Source organism: Phodopus roborovskii, unplaced genomic scaffold (assembly GCF_943737965.1).
Source record: "Phodopus roborovskii unplaced genomic scaffold, PHOROB, whole genome shotgun sequence".
Lineage (NCBI taxonomy): Eukaryota > Metazoa > Chordata > Mammalia > Rodentia > Cricetidae > Phodopus > Phodopus roborovskii.
In genome coordinates, this window is record NW_026125940.1 from 273325 (window position 1) to 292439 (window position 19115).

Genomic DNA, 19115 nt, shown 5'->3' on the forward strand with positions numbered 1-19115 from the left:
TCTGACAAGGAACATGAGAAAGGAGACTTTGGCTGTAGGCAACATGTTAGCTATCATTTAAGGCGCTTCATTTGGAAGTGGTTCAGTTGTACTCTCCTGATTTCTGCCTCACCACAATTAATATTCCCCAAGTAAGTCTGCTCGAATGACTTTAAGACAAAGAGAATAAAAAAAATATTAGATTTATTTTTAGACACTGGAAACAAGGACACAGCACCACATTTTGGAGAATGGACTGAGGGTGCTACAGACTGAATGTATTTTTGCCTCAGAGGAGCAAAAGCCAGTTCCCAAGAAAGCTGTGTTTTCCATCTGTCCATATTTAGTTCTGCCCTCTGGGAAGGATGTATAGATGGAGTTGTCTGGCTCTTAGAAGCTGAGAGCATCTCTAGTTTATCAATTGAGCTCATTGTTCTTAGCTCTCCCACACACCATAAACCTTCTTTCTCTGAACTGAAAGAGCTCTCTTTGTGCTCAGATGAGCTAACAATTAAAATACAGCAGTATAAACAAGAAACATGTTCTTACAACACCAGGGTCAGTATTGACTGATGTTTTATTGTGTGTGGAATCTGCCCCCCTTTTTTTCAAAGGGAAATGCATCCATTCTGTATACATTCATTGAGAAAACAAGCTTTTCACTAAAGCCTGGGAGGTTCATGTTCAGGGACTCTGTGGGTAGAAAGATGACACAGACATGGCCTTACACTCAAAGATTTTTCTCACCTTCAGGTACAGCCGAGGGGTCTTCCAGAGTGGACTAGAGTGGAGGCAGGGAGCATGAAAAACCAATCTGGTTGGTTTGCTGCAATGAGTATCAGATCCCTCCTTTCAATATGTGGGAGAGGCAGTGGGGTAAGGGTCATGACTTCATGTGGCTTTGGTTTTCTGGGACCTTGATGAAAACAAAACTTCAATTTAGAGTTCTTGACAACTTGTGACTTGCATTATGTCACCCTGCTTCTTGCCTTACATGTGACAGCATTTATTGCATACACTGGCACAATGCATGTTCTTGCTTCTACCCACTTAGTCATTTGAGGAGTCAAAAGGCATGTGGCTCAGTATTTATGTAAACACGAGCTATTCAGCCTGCCTCTTTCGGTCAAGGCTAAATATGAGAAGCAAAGGAAACAAAGGGTCCCATAAAATAAGATAGAAATGCAAGTGCATATGCACAGAAATAGAGACCTGATGTGCTATGGTGCTTAGCATTAAAAAATGCTTAAAAGCCTTGAACTGTTTTGCTAACTGACGTGAAAATTAACAAGCTCCATTGACACTGTATTGTGAGAAGCACTGTCTTGAAAACACCAAAAAGGAAAACCACAAAGTTATATTGTACGGGTTTCAGTCCCGAAAACAATATAATTAGCACTTGACAATTCACAGCTTATTAGAATCCTAATAGAGGAACAAAGTCACATGCAGAACAACTTTCTTAAATTAAGGGTAATAAGACTTGTCCACATTAACAAAAATAAATGAGAATGTAACTTAAGTATCATCCTATACCAAGAACTAATATTGTCCTCTAGTCTCCATAGGCATGTTGTGTCATATGCACATACTCACACTCACACATTATTCAATAAACACATTAATAATGTAAAAATGGAAAAAGTTAAAAAGGGTCCAATACAATAACTTGACAAGTGAATCCATTTAGTGTGCAAGCCTAATAATGATCCAAGTTCCATCCCTAGTTCCCACATGAAGGTGGAAGAGGGCAGACAACTGACTCCACAAAGTTGTCCTCTGACGTATGTGCACCATGTCACATAAGTGTGCACACTCTGACACACATTATGAACACACATACAATAATAGCAAAGTTAAAAACTTTAAGAATAATGCTAACTGGGCACATGGTGGCACACGCCTTTAGTCCCAGCACACAGGAGGCCGAGGAAGGTGGATCTCTGTGAGTTCAAGGCCACCTGTTCTAAAAAGTGAGTTCCAGAACAGCCAGAGCTGTTGCACAGACAGCACAAACAAAACAAAATAATGCTATATGAAGACAGCATTGCTGGCTACAAGTAGCTCAGTTTATTATTGCTAGAAAGAGAGCCTTACATAATATTTTAAAAACAAGTTTGTCATTTCAGTAGTCTCTATTTCTTATGTGAAAACATAAATAATTCTGTAGAGTAAGTATACCAGTATATATTTTTTTTCACCTAGCTTTCCTGGGAAAACACAAGTAAATGCTATATCTCAAAGGAAGGCGTTTGGTGGGTGCTTACTGAATTTGTGTGTATGGATGTGTGTTTCTTTTTAATAGCTGAAGTGGTTTTAGGCAGTTTTGGTATTTTTCTCAGCTGAAAAAAATTTAGTCACACTCTGACATAGTAATATTTGATGGTTATTTGTCTCAGTGTTAAAGAAAACTCAAAGTAATTGAAGATAGTCACAGCCCATTCCATAGGCAACCATTTCCAACTATAATAACTGTACTTTACTGAGTACTCTAGAAGATTCTATGCACATCTTATCACACCTTAGTTCTATAAGAAGTTAGTTATCCCCAGCCCTTTGCCGGACTCTGTGCCCTTTTCAGTTCTTTCTATTCCCACGCAGGGATGTTGATCTTGTCCCAGCTCAGGGAACGGCTATGGCACCCGTATGTCAGAGTGTTACTTTTCTGTTGCTGTGCTAAAATACCCTGACCATGGCAAGTTATAGAAGGAAGGGTTTGTTTGGCTTGGGTTCCAGAGGTTTAGAGTTTGTAACGGTAGGGGCAGCATAGCTGTAGACAGAAGGCATGGCAAGCAGATCGGAAAGCTTCAAACTCAGATTGTTTACCACAAGCATGGAGCAGAGAGAGTAGGCTGGAAGTAGAGCGAGGCTATATAATCTCAAAGCTCCCTATCAATGACTTTCTCAAGTAAGGCTGAGGCACCTACAATTCCCCAAATAGCACCACCATCTGGAAACTAAATGTTCAAATACCTGAGCCTATGATGAACATTACTCATCCAAACTACTGCAGTTGAGAAGTAGAAAAGCAATGACTGTAGCTCAGTTCCTTCCAATACTACTGAGAGAAGCAAAGAACTGTGGTCAGCTCGTTTATTTTCAGCAGTCCCCAAACATACTTTTAATTGTGCAACTCTACCAAACATGACATTGCTGCTTTCAAATGTGGTGTGAGGATAAACAGCTGAGCAGAAAACAAATCTTAGCAATATATATCCCAGGATGACTTACATTTACATTAAAATTTGGGATTTTCTGTGTGTGATCTTATAAGATACATTAAAATATTTCTCACTAATCTTGATGATAAACAGCATATCCATGTTCTACTACACTAACTAATATATACTATTTTAAAGTGAAATAAATATGAAATTATTAGATATATTCTCTGATAGTTATAGAATGTATCTCATATTTTAAACATGTTATTATTAGTATTTTAGTGAGGTCAGTATGGCTGACTATGCTTCATTAACTATGAAACTATGCTTTACTATTCTAGAATCCTGAGTTCATTTTAAATCAACACCTGTCTTGAATGGATGTCCTAGCTGAAAATGTAACCTTACAAGGATGCATGTATCTAAATAAATGCATCACTGAATTTTGAGTCTTAATGCAGTTAAAGATTTTGCTGAAATTTGATTTATCATGTTATTCTAACATTTAATCAGTGTCTCTTACAAGACAAAGTCACAGTCAGTTTACCTCCCGTATGCCTTGTGCTTCTAGAAAAATTTTAAAAATAATATGCAAAGTATTAGATATCATTATGACATTTTTAAATAAAGTCTGTTTTAGAAAACTATGAAACATGAATTTGCATGTCATCCTTGGGTAACAGACCAGGCTTATCGTCTCTGTATTATTCCAGTTTTAGTATATATGCTGTCAAAGTGAGCACCAAAGTAAAATATTTATACAAATAAGTTTAAACTATTGTTATAGCTAGTTAACTGGGAAGTTAACTGGGAAGCAATCTACCACAAGACCCAGAGTTATACTGATCTTTGGGCATCCAAATGATGCTCAATCACACCACAAAGACACTTCCTCAATTATGCTCATAGCAGCATAATTCATAATAGCTAGAGCCTGGAAACAACCTAGATGTCCCTCAAGCAAGGAAGGGATTAAAAAAAAAAAAACATGTAGTACATTTACACAATGGAATATTACTAAGCTGTTAAAAACAAGGACCTCAGGAAACTTGCAGGCAGATGGATAGAACTAGGGGAATAAAGCAACCTGAATGAGGTAACCCAGATTCAGAAAGACAAACATGGTATGTACTCCCTCATAAGTGGATATTATATGTAAAGCAAAGAATAACCAGGCTACAATCCACAGACCTTAGAGAATAGGAAACAAGGAGGGCTCATAGGAGAATGCCCACATCTCCCTGGGAAGGAGAAATAGAAGAGATTTTGTGAGTGGACTGTGGGTCAGTGAGGATGGAATCATGAGTGATCAGGTTGGCAGGGAGGGGGACAGTGCTGAGGGGGACTTCCCATGGGGGTCATTTCAGAATCAGGTGGAAGTAGTGCTGCAGAGGTATGTGCTCATTTTATGCATAACTTTTTGAGAAACTGTCAAACCTATTTTTCTTCCACATTCTATAAGAAGATTCCAATTTCTCCATGTTCTCATTAACACTTGTACTTCAAATTTTTGAGAGACATAATCTCATAAAGGTTTTGACTGCATTTTCCTGATAACTAACATTAGACTTAAAGATGCCCATGCTTGTGCTTATTGAACACTTGCATATCTTTAGGAAATGCTTAATACTTATTCAGTAGTTTGCCTATTTTTAAGTTGGGTCATCAATGTTTGCCTATCATTTTTTAAAAAAAAAAAACTTTCCATAGATTCTTTTCTCATATAAATTATATAGATTACAGTTTCTCCCTCTACTCTTCCTAGTTCCCTCCCCTCCCATCTGTCTCTCATTAGAAAAGAACAGGGTGCTAAGATAGAACAATCAGATATGACATAATAAAATATAATAGGATAAAACAAAAACCATCAAATTGAAGCTGGACAAGGCAACCCAACAGAAGAAAAAGATCCCAAGATAAGCCACAAGAATCAAACTCATTCATTCACACACTCAGGAGTCCCATACAAACACTAAGCCAAAAGCTACTTTATATATATATAATTTTATATTATATGTAACTATGTATATGTGCAGAGAACCTGGTGCAAACCTATATAAGCCCTGTGCTTGCTGCTTCAGTCCTTGTGAGTTCATGTTAATCACCAATTATTATGTAAAACTAATGTTTTATATATTTTACATTATCAATACTGTAGCATAAAAATGGTTTTTAAATATTCCTTTTCACTTTATAAGTTGCCTTTATATTTATTTAGGTCATCTTTAATTCCTATCAACATGCCTTTGTATTTTTTTGCATATAAGCCTTTTTCTTTCTTGCTAAATTTCTAAGTAATTTCTTCTTCAGCTGTTATTATAAATGGAATCAAAACTGGAGATAGTGCAGCAATTAAGATCACTTGCTGACCTTCCAGAGGACCTGAATTTGATTCCCAGCACCCACATCATGGCACATAACCATCTGTAACTCCACTTTTGGGGGATATAATACCCTCTTCTGGCATCCACAGGTACCAGGCATCCAAGCGTTGCACAGACATACAAATAGATAAAACACCTATACATACAAAATAAAAATAAATCAATGGAATTGACTTAAATAATTTCAGTTATAGATGATTCAGTATCAGTGTATAGGAGTACAACTCATTTTTATGTGTTTAATATTCTGAAAGTTTACTTAATGTGTATATTAGCTCTAATGGATTTTAAAGTCTTCAAAATTTTTGATGCTTCATAGCATTAAATAGAAAATATTTATATTATCCTTCTTTCTATTTAAATGCCTCCTGTTTTCTGCTCTTGCCTAATGAACATATTTAGGATTTCTTAGAGTGGCTTACAGGCTATTGTTACTAATAGTTTTCTCTCTGGTCTGGTCCCACCACCACGCCAACCCCAAATAACACAGAGAGACTCTGTATTAGATATAAAGCTATTGGCCAGGTACTAATTTGTTATCGGCTAGCTCTGTCATAATGATTAACCCATTTCTATTAATATAAGTATTTTCACGTGGTCTCATCTTAACTGGAGAGAGGGGCCGGCGTTCTGCTATGTCCGTCTTCCATCTTGGATCTCCTCCCTACTACTTCCTGGAATCCTCCTTGTGTCCTAGCCCCACCTATCTTGCTTTCCTATTGGACAACAGTGTTTTTATTCATTAACCAATAAGAGAAACATATTTACAGAATGACATCTCGCATCAGGCTATGGCCCTGCTGGTCTAACAATGGCTCCCAATGCAAAGCAAGAATCCAGTAGTTTTTCAGTCCACAAGGCTGGGTGTCTCAGTTGTGGGAATGCAAACCTGTTCAGACACTTTGGAAATGAGTATGGCAGTTTCTCATAAAATTGGGAATCAATCTACATTAACATCCAGCAATATCACACTCAGGCACATACCAAAAGGATGTTCAACCATACCCCAAGGACACTTGCTCAACTACGTTCATAGCAGCATTGTTCGTAATAGCCGGAACCCGGAAACAACCTAGATGCCCCTCAACCAAAGACTGGAAAAAGAATATGTGGTATATTGGGATGGAGAGATAGTTCAGAGGTTAAGAGCACTGGCTATTCTTCCAGAGGTCCTGAGTTCAATTCTCAGCTTCCATATGGTGACCCACAACCATCTATAATGAGATCTGGTGCTTTCTTCTGGCCTGCAGGGATACATGCAGGCAGAACACAGTATATGTAATAAATAAATGAATCTTTGTTAAAAAAAAGAAAATGTGGCATTTACTCAGTGGAGGGGAGGGGAAACGGTGACATCATGAAATTTGCAGGCAGATGGATGGAACTAAACAAAAAAAAAATCATCCTGAGTGAGGTAACCAAGACAAACACAGTATGTACTCACTCATAAGTGGATATTAAATGTAAAGCAAAGAAGCAAAGGATAACCAGACTACAATCCTTAGCCCCAGAGAAGCTAGGTAACAAGGAGGATCCTAAGAGGGATCATGGGTCTCCCTGGGCAGAGAAAGTGGATGGGATCTCCTAGATAAACTGGGGCCAGGGGAGAGTAGAGGGGAGGGGATAGGGGATGGGAATATGACAGATCAAGATGGTCAAGTTGTGGGTGGTATAGAGTGAGAGAGTGATGAGGGAAATAGCTTCATAGAAGGGGAAATTGGGGGGGAGGTTAAGGAGAAACCTGATTCCAGGGAGGCTCCTGGGAGCCCACCAAGATTCCTTGCAATAGTAGTTGCCTGAACTAGCCTTCCCCTGTAATCAGATTGGTAACTGCCCTAATTGTCAGCATAGAGCCTTCACCCAATATCTAAGCAGATCAGAGATCCACAGCCAAGCACTGGGCAGAGCTCCAGAAGTCCAGTTTTTTTTTTTTTTTTTTTGGTTTGGATCTTTAAATAGAAGTTTTACTATTCAGCTCAGGCTTGTCCTATACCCATTATCTTCCTGCCTCAACTTCCTAAGTGCTAGGATTTCATCATGTATTACAATACCCGATTCAGATTACTATCTCGAAGGATAAGGATATGGCTTGTGCCTATCATTTTTATTAATCCTCACACCAACTGTATAAGAAAGGCATCACTTTCTTAGGTTAAAAAATAAGTCTAGCAAGGTTATATAATTATTAGATACATTATCCATTGAATGTCAGGATTGGATTTATGTTGGGGAAAATATGTGTCTCTATAACACTGTGAAGATACTAAATATAAATGAACTGTATATTTTAATTATCCTACTTGTGAACTTTGCCTCAACAAAAAAGGTAAAACGATTTTTACAAATCAGAAAAAAAGAGTGTTTGTAGTTTGAGTTATTTGAACCAAGCCATGGTACTGTAAATGGGAAAGTGTCTTGGAAACAGGGTCTCTGTGATCTTGAACAAACTGTTGAACTGCTCCAGTGTTCATTTTCCTTGTATATGAAATAAGGGAAGGGTGGACTAGCTAGGCACTTTCTACATGCCTGTTTGGTTTTAACAGTCTGGGTTCTAATGTCTGTGGCAGAATACTAGCAAGTCTTTATTGTCCCCTTGTGGGTAAAAGCTGAAGTTACTCTGACTATATTTGTATGAGTTAAGAGCAATATGTCTATTATGGCAAAAACTAAATCAATTCAAACCAGCTCCTTGATACTTTGCAGTGAACCATCTAGATGTAAGAGTATTTTGAGTTCTGTCTGTACTTTTATTATGTTGACAATACTACGTCCCACAGAATCTCTGAAGGACAATAGTGCTCACAGTTTCAATGTGACCTGGAGCAAAGAGGAAATAAGAGAGGGATTTTTCTCATTCCCACCTACTATAGTTTCCTATTTTATCAGGACATAGTCTTTTCAAGAATTTTTAACATACGTTAAACATACCATCAACAGAAAGATGAGAAATATGGGGAGGAATTTAAAAGACACGGGGATATGGATCCTATCAAAGGTTAAACCCCACAATATAAAAAACGAATTCCTAGAATTCCATCAGAAACAAAAAATGAGAGCTGCACCTCAGAGATAGAGTATTTGCCTGGTAGGCATAGGCATGGATCCTACTCCCAGCACAACAACAAAATGAAATAAGAAACAAAATTATGCCCGACATTCCAAGTAAGCTAAGCAGCATAATTGTCCATTTACTTAAGAAAAATAAAAATGATCAATATATGTCTGCGCAGTTTCTCTCAAATAACAATGCAAATACAAATGTGACATTTTACTTTCATTGGTTGAAGTGAGTATGTTTAGAGAGGATGATAAGCTTGAGAAAATCAGTCTCTTATTCTACTGTGTTGATGTAATTTGGGACAACTTTGTAATGAGCAATTTGTCATTACATATTAAAAGCCATAACATATTCATATGCTTTGATCTAGAAATACTACCTATAAGAAATAAGCACAGATCTGAAGTAAGCTTATTATTAGTAACCCTCTTTTCCCCTTTGTTTTATAATAGGATGCAATTTGGTTACAAGTTATACAGTGAATTCAATAGAAAAGTATTTAAAAATTACATACAATTCCCTAGAAGTAAAAAAAAATGACTTAATGAAAATACTGTGTATTAAGTGGAAAAGATTGCACTATGTGCACAGTATCACAACCTGTTTGCCTTCATATAAATACATTTAAGACCCCACATAATTAAGACAAATTTCCTTATCTTAGAATATTATTAGAAATGAATATTATTTATCCTGCTTGACTATTTCCTTGGTTTTCTGGATTTTTCTGCCATAGATGCATAAATAAACCCCATAAATAAAGACAGGGATCAAAATGTACACTGGTGGTGCCATTTTCAACCCAGGAACAAAAGATACAGAGAAGATTTAAAGGTACCAACACATGTTCATGTATCACCAGGCTGTTAAGCCGTATATTACAGGGAAAATGTGCTTTTGTTAAGGCAGCCAGGAATGATGTAATGGACAACAGAGGATCTGACCCTGTCTCTTGCTTCCTCACCAATGCACCACAGGAAGTCATGATTCAAATGTTTATTCCAATCAATATAGCTAATGTTCACTTGAGTTATTTCTTTCATTAGGCAGCATTTTCCAATTCCTTTTTATCAACCTATTCAGAATAAGCAACATATCTGGTTAAAATTCAGGAGTGCTGAAATGAGACGCATTACACATTTATCAGTAGTTGACAGGGATGAAAGATTACCTAAAAAGTGCACATTTGTACACACAAAGCACACTATTTTTAAAAAGCATTTGTACGTGGCTGAATCATAATGCTTTGTGTTTCCTTCAAGCAGACAAAAAGATTCATGACGATGCACAGTTTACTGACTGCTGCAGTTCCTGTATGACTAAAGAGGACAGCTTCTCGTCTCCAGATGTGGAGATGCTTATTCTCACAGGGAAAACACGAAGTAACCTCTCACTCTGTAAAGAGAAAACAGCTTTTCCCTCAAATCAGTGCCACTACTACTAGCAGCTAAATAAAAAGCAGTGTGTTGATGATCAGTGTGTGTAAACTTACCACTAAGATTTTTACCGAATAGTATTTAACTTTTAGATTTAGTGTACTTTAAAATTTATCTGTAATGAATATGTGTCTGTTTGTGGATATGTACATATGACTGCAGATGCACTCATAAGCCAGATGCATTCTAGAGCTGGGGAACTGGAGTTACAGGTGGTTGTGAGCCACCTGGCATGGGTCCTGAAACCTGAACTCTTGGAACCTCTGCAAGAGGAGTATGCACTATTAACTACTGAGTTATATCTCCAGCCCATATTTCTTTTAAAAATAATGCTTATTTTATTCTGTAAAACATGTCTAGCTTCTGCAATTATCCTTTTGCTGTCTTCAAAAGAGTAGACTGAACAATTGATATGAAAGTTTGGGGTAAGTCAAGATAATTTGCTTGGATGAAAGGAAATACCCCCAAAATACACATATTAATATGTTTTCTATAATCATACTGTTTATGCCCATTCACCCCTAATTCACATTGAAATCCTAACTTACCAAATGATAGTATCGGGAGGTAGGGACTTGATAAAATGATTAGGTCATGAGGAATTTGTCTCCATGAATAGGATTAGTGCCACACAATGAGAAGATGTCATTTATGACTGAGAAATCACCAGACACACAAATCTGCCAGTACCTTGATCTTAGACTTGCCAGCCTTCAGTACTGTGAGGAACAAAATTCTGTTGTTTGTAAGCCACCCACCCTTATGGCATTTTGTTGCAGCAGTCTAGACTATGGCAGTGCATCACAGTTTATCTTCCCTGAAATCAAGTATTAGCAAAACCACTCTCTGTGACAAATTCTGTCTCTCCAGCAAGGAAAGACGTGAGATGACTATCTAGATCACTGACACTGAAAGACATATTGTTGCAGGAGTGCTTTAAATAATTAAAATTAAACAGATATGCCGATTTCAATTCCCATCATCAAATTATTCAAACCAATACCTCAATTTTAGGATGAAACAGAAACCATATCTTGTATATCCTCCATGTTTTTTTCTGGAAAAAAAATCTCTTCTACTGTCCGAAAATGAGACATCGTATTATATCTAAAGGCACCAAGGGGGGATCTCCCTGGAAGCAATGATTGAGGCAGAAACATATCAGACAGAAATCTAGCTTGAGAATACCAATCCTGGAAGACAAGCTTCATTCCCCTCCCCTTTTTGTTCAGGTTATCAACCACAAAGCCTGAAACATATTATGAGTACTTTGCTGTGGAAACTGTGTGTGTGTGTGTTTCTTATTTTACATATTGATCCCAGTTCCCTCTCTCTCCCTCCGTTTCTCCCTCTCTCCTTCTCTCCCTCTCTCCTTTTCTCTCTCCCTCCCTCTGTTTTTCTCTCCCTCCCTCTCTCCTTCCCTCCCATGCCCCCCAACCCCCTCCCACTCCACAGGGAGGGTGATGCATCCAGAAGGGGCAACAGAATCTGTCAAGTCATTTGGAGTAGGGACTAGGCCCTCCCTCCTGCCTCTAGGTTAAGGGAGTATCCCTCCATGGGGAATGTGCCCCTAAAGTCTTTTTGTGCACCAGGGATACATCCTGGTTCCACTGTCAGAGGTCCCTTAGACTGCCCAGGCCTTTTAACTGTGACCCATATTCAGGGGGTCTCAGTAGGTCCAATGCTGTATTTCCAGCTATCAGCCTGGGGGTCCATGAGCTCCCTCCTGTTCAGGTCAGCTGTCTCTGTGGGTTTCTGTAGCCTGGTCTTGCCCCCATTTTCTTATCACTCCTCCTTCTCTGCAACTGGATTCCAGGAGTTCGGCTCAGTGGAAACATTCTTTTTGAGGTGATTAGAAATTTATGGCTTTCTGTAGTCTCAAAGTTGTATCATTGTAGAATTTGGTTTATTATATTTTAAGAATGGTGTAATATTTCTGGTGCAAGAAAAATAATTAATTTTTTTTACTTCACAAAAGTCTAATAACCAAAAGTACGTAGAATGGATGAGACTTCTAAATCTGTAGCAGATGGAATCAATGTGATGAATCATGTATGAATGTGGCTGGACTGGCAATATGGCTCAGATGGTAAAGGCACTTGCCACCCTGATGATCTTATTTAGAAAGTTGTCCCCTGATCTCTTCACTCCTACCATGATGTGCACGCACACACACAAATGAATGTAATTTTAGAAAATTCACTATCATATATGTTCAAGCCATTTGATGCTTACTGTTACATTAATGGCCCAAAGTGGTGGTCAAAAGAATAGAACATTTTTGTATAAAAACTATCTTTCATGTTCTGACCTGTTTTGTCTACATTTTCATATTTTTCTAATAATATCTATACAATTTTGTTTCTCAATCGCTAGTGCATGATAAATAGGGAGAGCCACTTGGAGTATCACATTAAAAAAATGATAGAGAGACCACATCAGGTACCATCTGAGAGAGGGACTTGACAGAGAGATGTACCTGCCATACTGACCAACTGCTCAAAAGAAGAAAAGGAGAAAAATAACACCCACAAACATTGTATGTTGGTTGTTCAAAATGCACTTTTTATTCACTTTGACACAGATGAGTTTTTAAACAACTGGAACAAAGTATCTTATACACATTTTGAGATGTTTAGCAGCACCTGCAGCAAGAGGACTGTGGAATACCTCAGGATAAATGAGAGTTGGCTGAGGCAGGTACAAATACACCTGAAATTCATCAATCCACTGAAGACATATGGAACCTGAGGCCCCCTCAAAGCCAATACATGACAATAAACTAGATAAATATTTTGTAAGATGTTTTAATGGACTATTGAAAAACAGTATGCTTCTAATGAGAAATACATCATTCCAAAAATTGAGTGTTCATTAAAAAACACCTATTGAAAATGTTTTGCTGCACATTCTAGATATACAGTCAATTTCAAAACGCATATGCACAGTTCCTGGTACCACAGATGTCAGCTTTTGGTGTTTTAAAGCTTACCCAAACTCTATGTCAGCACCCACTGAGTGTTACTCACAAAAATGACACTGTTTTGTCACTTACTGCTAAGTGCTTGATACTGTGAATTAACTTGGTAGAAAAAAAAAGTGCATGTCTAAGAAGAAAGGGGCTTCAGTTTACCTTCCACTCAAATTAATACTTGTCTCGATGGACAGGGTGCCTATGAATTTAATAACCATGTACTTTTTTTTACTCAAATGACCACATGCCACTCTACAGAGACAAATAGTTTTTGTGAGATGATGGAGATCTTTATGAAGGCCTGAGATCTACAAATAGAAACTATTATCAGCAGAGTGCAAGGAGAAAGAGAAGGCCCCAGGTCTCATGCACCTAAAAACAATTACTACTTATTAGCTCTGACGTACAGATATTCACCCTAACATGATTGTAGCAAAACGACTAGAACATTGAAACCAGTGTGGCTGGCTATAGGCATAGGCAGGATAGGAACCAATATTTAAGAGCTGTGGGGTCCCAGTTCTGGCTTTGACTTCTGGCATATAACTTAACTGGACAATAAGGTCAGGACTATGCCATAATTGGAAATACTGAATATGTCCGGGTTGAAATACTGTCCGCCTCTTGTCTATGTGGCCAAAAAATACCAGAGTTCTTAAAGCACATAAGGTCCCACATGTAAGGCTGATTCCATGTGTGGCTACAATGGAGAATTCTAGGCTGTATTCCCGTGAATGCTCCTACCCCATCTTGGACCTAAATCTCTTCGGGAGGGTTTATCTAACTGTCCCTCTCTATAGTGGGTCACAATTTTTATCATACATGTTTTAAAGCAAAGATTAAATCTATGCAGAACAGCCAATAAAAACCACATGGCACACTCACAATACAGTATATAATTGGCAGTCATGGTAGTCAAAATTTGCCAAACCATTTTGAGCATGGTTTCTTTGGAATATGTTTTAATAGTAGTTGTTGTTAAAGGCTAATCCCAGAATGGCTTGAGGAGTTTTAAGGCCCTCTCTTTAGTCTTAACTATTATTTTCAGAAAAATCCAACAAGAATATGGCACTGACATAGTTTATAAGTTCTGAACTTAAACCTGAAGGAACCTTATACCAAACATGTAGCCAGTACAGCAATTCCTTTTACAGTATTTGAACAGATGGCCATCCAGTGACTACTTTTACTTGGAGGGAGCTCACTATTAAGGCAGTCTATTCCACTTTTTAACAAATCTAATTATGATGAATTCATTCTAACACAAAGTTTAAAAAAATCTGCTCTTTTGCCCATTTTACTGTCCTAGTTTGGCCAGCTGAACATTTTGTGGGGCATCTCAAGAAGAAGACCCTCTATAACACACAACTGAGTGAAGGAGCCTGTGAGAAAAGCCTGTTACTCTGCAATCTTTCCTGAAGCCTTCTTTATGTGCCAGCATGGTGAACCATAGGACCATCTAAATTGTAGGCAGAGAGCATGACACCTGAAGCCACATACTAAGCAGCATTGCTAAATTGATAAGTTGTCAAGGAAGCAACATCTCTATGGAGCAGCAGTACTATGAAGGAAAAGCAGGCCAACCATGTATTTGCAAAGGGGGTTGGCATATTTAAGCGTAACCCATTCGCTAGTGTCCTGTGACTCACACACACGGATTAGAATCAACCTCCAGTGTCATTAGAGTAATTCTTGTTCAGATGATTTTTAAGTTCATATGAGATTAAACCATATATGAAGATTTGAACATGTCAGTGTGTATTTTTATACATCCACATTCCTAATCATCACCACCATTTTCTAATTCATGCAAAGAAATCCTTGCTTCCGTTGTTATTTTTGCTGTAATACAGCCCAGAATCTTGTTTTCCCCTTTGGTAGAAATGTCATAAACTGCTTGGCAAGAGTCTGGTGGTGGTATCTGCTAGCTGGTTAATGGGACACTTTAAGCTCTTTCACTCCTTCATGCGGCTGGGTTCTAGGTTTAAACCTTGACTTAAAAAGTACTTAAATCTCTCAGAACTAAAACTTTCTGAAGTGTCCTGAGACACACAAGAAGGGAAAATAGCAGGAATCACACAAAATACACTTGGCTCAATAAAGCTTTTTTTAAAAACTGGTCTACAATTTCAATTTGAAAGGTTCTGTTTCAAAAGTAGAACCTTATCTTTTACCCTGGCATGCCCATGGGTGTGTGCATGCCTGTGTGTGTGTGTGTGTGTGTGTGAGAGAGAGAGAGAGAGAGAGAGAGAGAGTGTGAGAGAGAGGGTGTGTGTGAGAGAGAGAGAAAGAGAGACTGTGTGTGTGTGTGTGTGTGTGTGTACTGCCAGAGGGTGCAGTAGTTCTTACACTATGGACTAACCAACTTAGTGCACACTTTTCAACACAGTCCCTATGTCTAACAGCATGAAGAACTTGCTTTGGTGCCACTGTTTAAATCAATGGTGTGACCTAACATGCAATGTTCCAGCTGTTCCTCTACAGCTAACACCTGCCTAACAGCTTCTTCAAAGGCCACTGTCACATTAGTATCATCTTTGGCACTTGTTTCTAGATAAGGGTAATTTCCATTCTCCATGCACCAGGCTTTTGCCTCCTCAGTCGTCACTTGCCTATCCTCTTTGTCTACTTTGTTACCCAGAACCACAAAGGGGAAGTGTTCCGGGTCCTTTACATCTGCATAGTAGATGAATTCTTTTTGCCAGTTACCAAGGTTCTCGAAGCTCTGCCGGTCATCCACACTGTAGGTCAGCAAACAGCAGTCTGCTCCCCTGTAGAATGGTGTTCTAAGACTCTTGAAACGTTCCTGCCCTGCAGTGTCCCAGATCTGAAGTGTCACAAAGCGTCCATCTACCTCCAGATCTCGATTTAAGAACTCTACCCCTATAGTGTGAAAAGCCTGGGAGTCGAACTTGTTGGTGACATAGCGGTTCATAAGTGAGCTCTTCCCAACTCCACCATCACCCAAGAGAATGACCTTTAAAAGAAGGGATTTCCCACTCATTGTTGCAGCAGCAAACAGGGAGAAGTTTGCAAACAAAAGAACCTGAAAATACATGAAGATGTAGGAAAGAACAGTTAAACATGAAACAAATCAACTTCATAGAAAATTTCCTTAAATAATGATCTTAGATGAGCATTTCTTAATTTAAAACAGGGAGAGAAAGAAAACCCTTTTAATAAAAGAGGGAAAACTTGTCTTATTTTTCTGAGGCTTCTTACCTGTTCAAGAAATGGCTGAATGTCATGAGTAAGCCAACTAGCAGATTGCTCCACAATTTGTTCAGTTCAAACACTATTCTAAGTGAGAGACTCTATAACAGGTATACCACTAAAATGTGTGACCATATTAATTCCCAGTTTGGACACTTCTAAACAAAATGCAAATATGAAATTTATTCAAGGTTTAATGTTTGCTTTTAAGGGACCTAGGTGTTACTGGATGGTATAAAGTCGTATTTTTGATTCTATCAGTCAGGATCTGGCTCCCAATTGAACTGGACCCAAGAATATGGAAAAGAGAAAAAAATCAACCTTCTCTAAGCATTTACTCCCATTATACTTGCATTGAAATGGATACTATAATAAGGAATGGATTTTCCATAATTTTGTCTTCATGGTACAATGACACTTAAGTTTATGACAGTTGACTAAGATCAACATAATAGGTATTATCCAAAGAGGATATTATGGGTTTCTTCAATATAAGTTTTAATACCCCCCAAAACAATATATTAACAGTCACAATAAAACCAAAAGCACTCATAATAATGTAGCAATTTTCTTGTTATCTATAAAAAATATTTATACATGAACTACCCAGAATACATGTTAAAATATTCTGTTAGGTATTGTCACATTAGATCTATAATGGAAACTCAAGAATATTGATATTGAGTAAGTTCTTTTATGCAAAAGCCTCAAAGGAAGGAAACCTAAACACTAATCAAAAAGTATATGCAAAAGAGATTCTAAAAGCACACACAATCTGAAAGCCACAATAGTCCTTACATTATTTTTGGAATTATTTTTAAAATTATAAATATTCCTTTTTCAACAAAAGAAAATGTAAAATATCAAAATTTATGGCATGATCTCATGAATTACTTACCCAGCTGGGTTTTTTTTTCACAATTTCAGCCTTCCCCTTTGTCTCTTTTGTTGCTTTGTTCTTTTACTAGGGTTCTAAAAAACAGAATGGGAAGCAGATTTTAATAATCTATAATAAAATGAAAATAAGTCTATAGAAAAAATACTTAATTCTGACAGAAATCCCATAGCAATCTCAAGTAACCTGTGGCAAATTCTTACAAATACACTTAAAAGTTCAAAATGTTGCAGGTGTTCATTGTGAACAAAATAATTTTATTAGCCAAACTTACCTTAATCTGACTTTACTTTATGTGAGTTAAAAGAAAAAAAAAACTTTTTGTATTGTCTTTCTGCTGAATGATCTATTTAAAATAACAACAAATAAAAGCAAGTAGGTGATATGCCAAGAAGTGAAATTTGAGAGACTGAAAGCACGGGAGTTGAAGATAAATCAGAGACAAATTTCCTTCCCTTTATTCCTACCAACACTCCCACTTCAAACCCACCTATCAATTTGCGTTGAGGTAGTCTGCAATTGATCCTCATGATCAAAGAAGAAATCATTAATATGTTTATGGACTTACAGTCTACCTTCTTAACTAATTATTTTATACACTAATTGATGTTATCTGTCTTGAACCAAAGTTTTTGTTTGGTTGTTTTTTGAGACAATTCTCTGTATTTATCCCAAGATGGTTTGGAGCTCACTACGTAGCTTGAGATGGTCTTAAACTCCTGATTCTTCTACCTTAGTCCTCCTGGGTGATGGTATCCATGACCTTACCTAGCTTGAACACAGGTTTTAATATTTAACTGTCCTTACAACATGCACGCATTTGTTTATTATGAATAGTTAATTGAAGCATATATTAATGAAGCAAAACTAGAATAGTGTTCCAAAAAGACAAATAATTCCCATGCTTGTTAAGTATGTTTGTTGAGGAATAAAGACTATTTGAAAAAAAGCTCAGCTGCTTAAATATTTTATGATGTTTTACAAAGCCAATCAGGTGTCTATTGAATATCTAAATCAGTAGCTAAAATGTAAGCATCATTTTATTGATAAGCTGTATCCTCCTCAGGATAAATCTACTCTACAGAATCTTAAATTTTCTTTTCTGCTTTCAAATTTCTGTCATTGGAAGTGACAAATGTTTCTTGAAAAGAGGTTGAAAATATGTGTTAACCCGTTTTTTTTGCTTTTGATATACTGGAGAGGGACATGGGTCTTCAGTGGGCTAGGAAAGTCCTATACCATTGAGCTATGATTACACTTCATACTTTACTTTTAATACAAGTCTACAACATAATTTTACAGTGCAAAACTCTTCAACTTTCATTTTTATAAACAATGTAAGGAAGTACAAATTTATATAAACTATAGATGGCTGGTATAAATGGTAGATACCAAATGAGTTTCCTTAAATTAAGTACCTAGAAAACAGGTATTAGCATTATTAAATAACTCACTAATCCTACTTCCCAAGCTGTGGATAAATTGAATCAGTGGGCCAAAAACAAACTGAATATGGAAACTAGATGCCTAGTTCTAAGAATAATGATCAGTATTAATGCCAATCTGAGAATTCTCTAGTTGGTAATGGGTACACATAACTCTAGGTACACAAACTATATGGTGTGGGGAAAAGTGGCAAAAGAAGGTGCTCCTTGCTTCTATGCCAGTAATTTGTTTATGGAGATATCAGCTCTTCCTTGTTCTTTGATGTGTAACAATGCCTGCTGAACATCTGCATATGGCATAGAGTCCCAGTGTTGAAGGGATCTTCAGGAGCTTCTGGTATAACCCTTCTAGTGATGTTTGAGGAAGCACTGAGTTTCCTCAGTGGTGATATTTACACCAACACTTCTCAACCTTTCTAATGCTGCAACCCTTTAATGCAGTTCCTCATGTTGTGGTGACCACAGCCATAAAATTATTCCATTGCTACTTCATAACTGTAATTCTGCTACAGTTATGAATCTTAATGAAAATACCTGATATGCAGAATATCTGACATGTTATATGAT

At 37.4% G+C, this 19115-nt stretch overlaps 1 protein-coding gene and 1 non-coding gene across 2 annotated transcripts; both read right to left on the reverse strand.

Annotated features, from left to right (window-relative positions):
• Positions 1-3783: 3783 nt before the first annotated feature.
• LOC127218075 (U6 spliceosomal RNA) lies at positions 3784-3886 on the reverse strand. Its single transcript, XR_007834148.1, has one exon. It is a non-coding gene; the product is annotated as a U6 spliceosomal RNA (small nuclear RNA).
• Positions 3887-15298: 11412 nt separating this feature from the next.
• Positions 15299-16059, reverse strand: Rab9b (RAB9B, member RAS oncogene family). Its single transcript, XM_051179077.1, has one exon. It carries the CDS (start codon positions 16051-16053, stop codon positions 15394-15396), a length of 660 nt encoding a protein of 219 aa, XP_051035034.1. The 5' UTR covers positions 16054-16059; the 3' UTR covers positions 15299-15393.
• Between the last annotated feature and the right edge of the window lie 3056 nt (positions 16060-19115).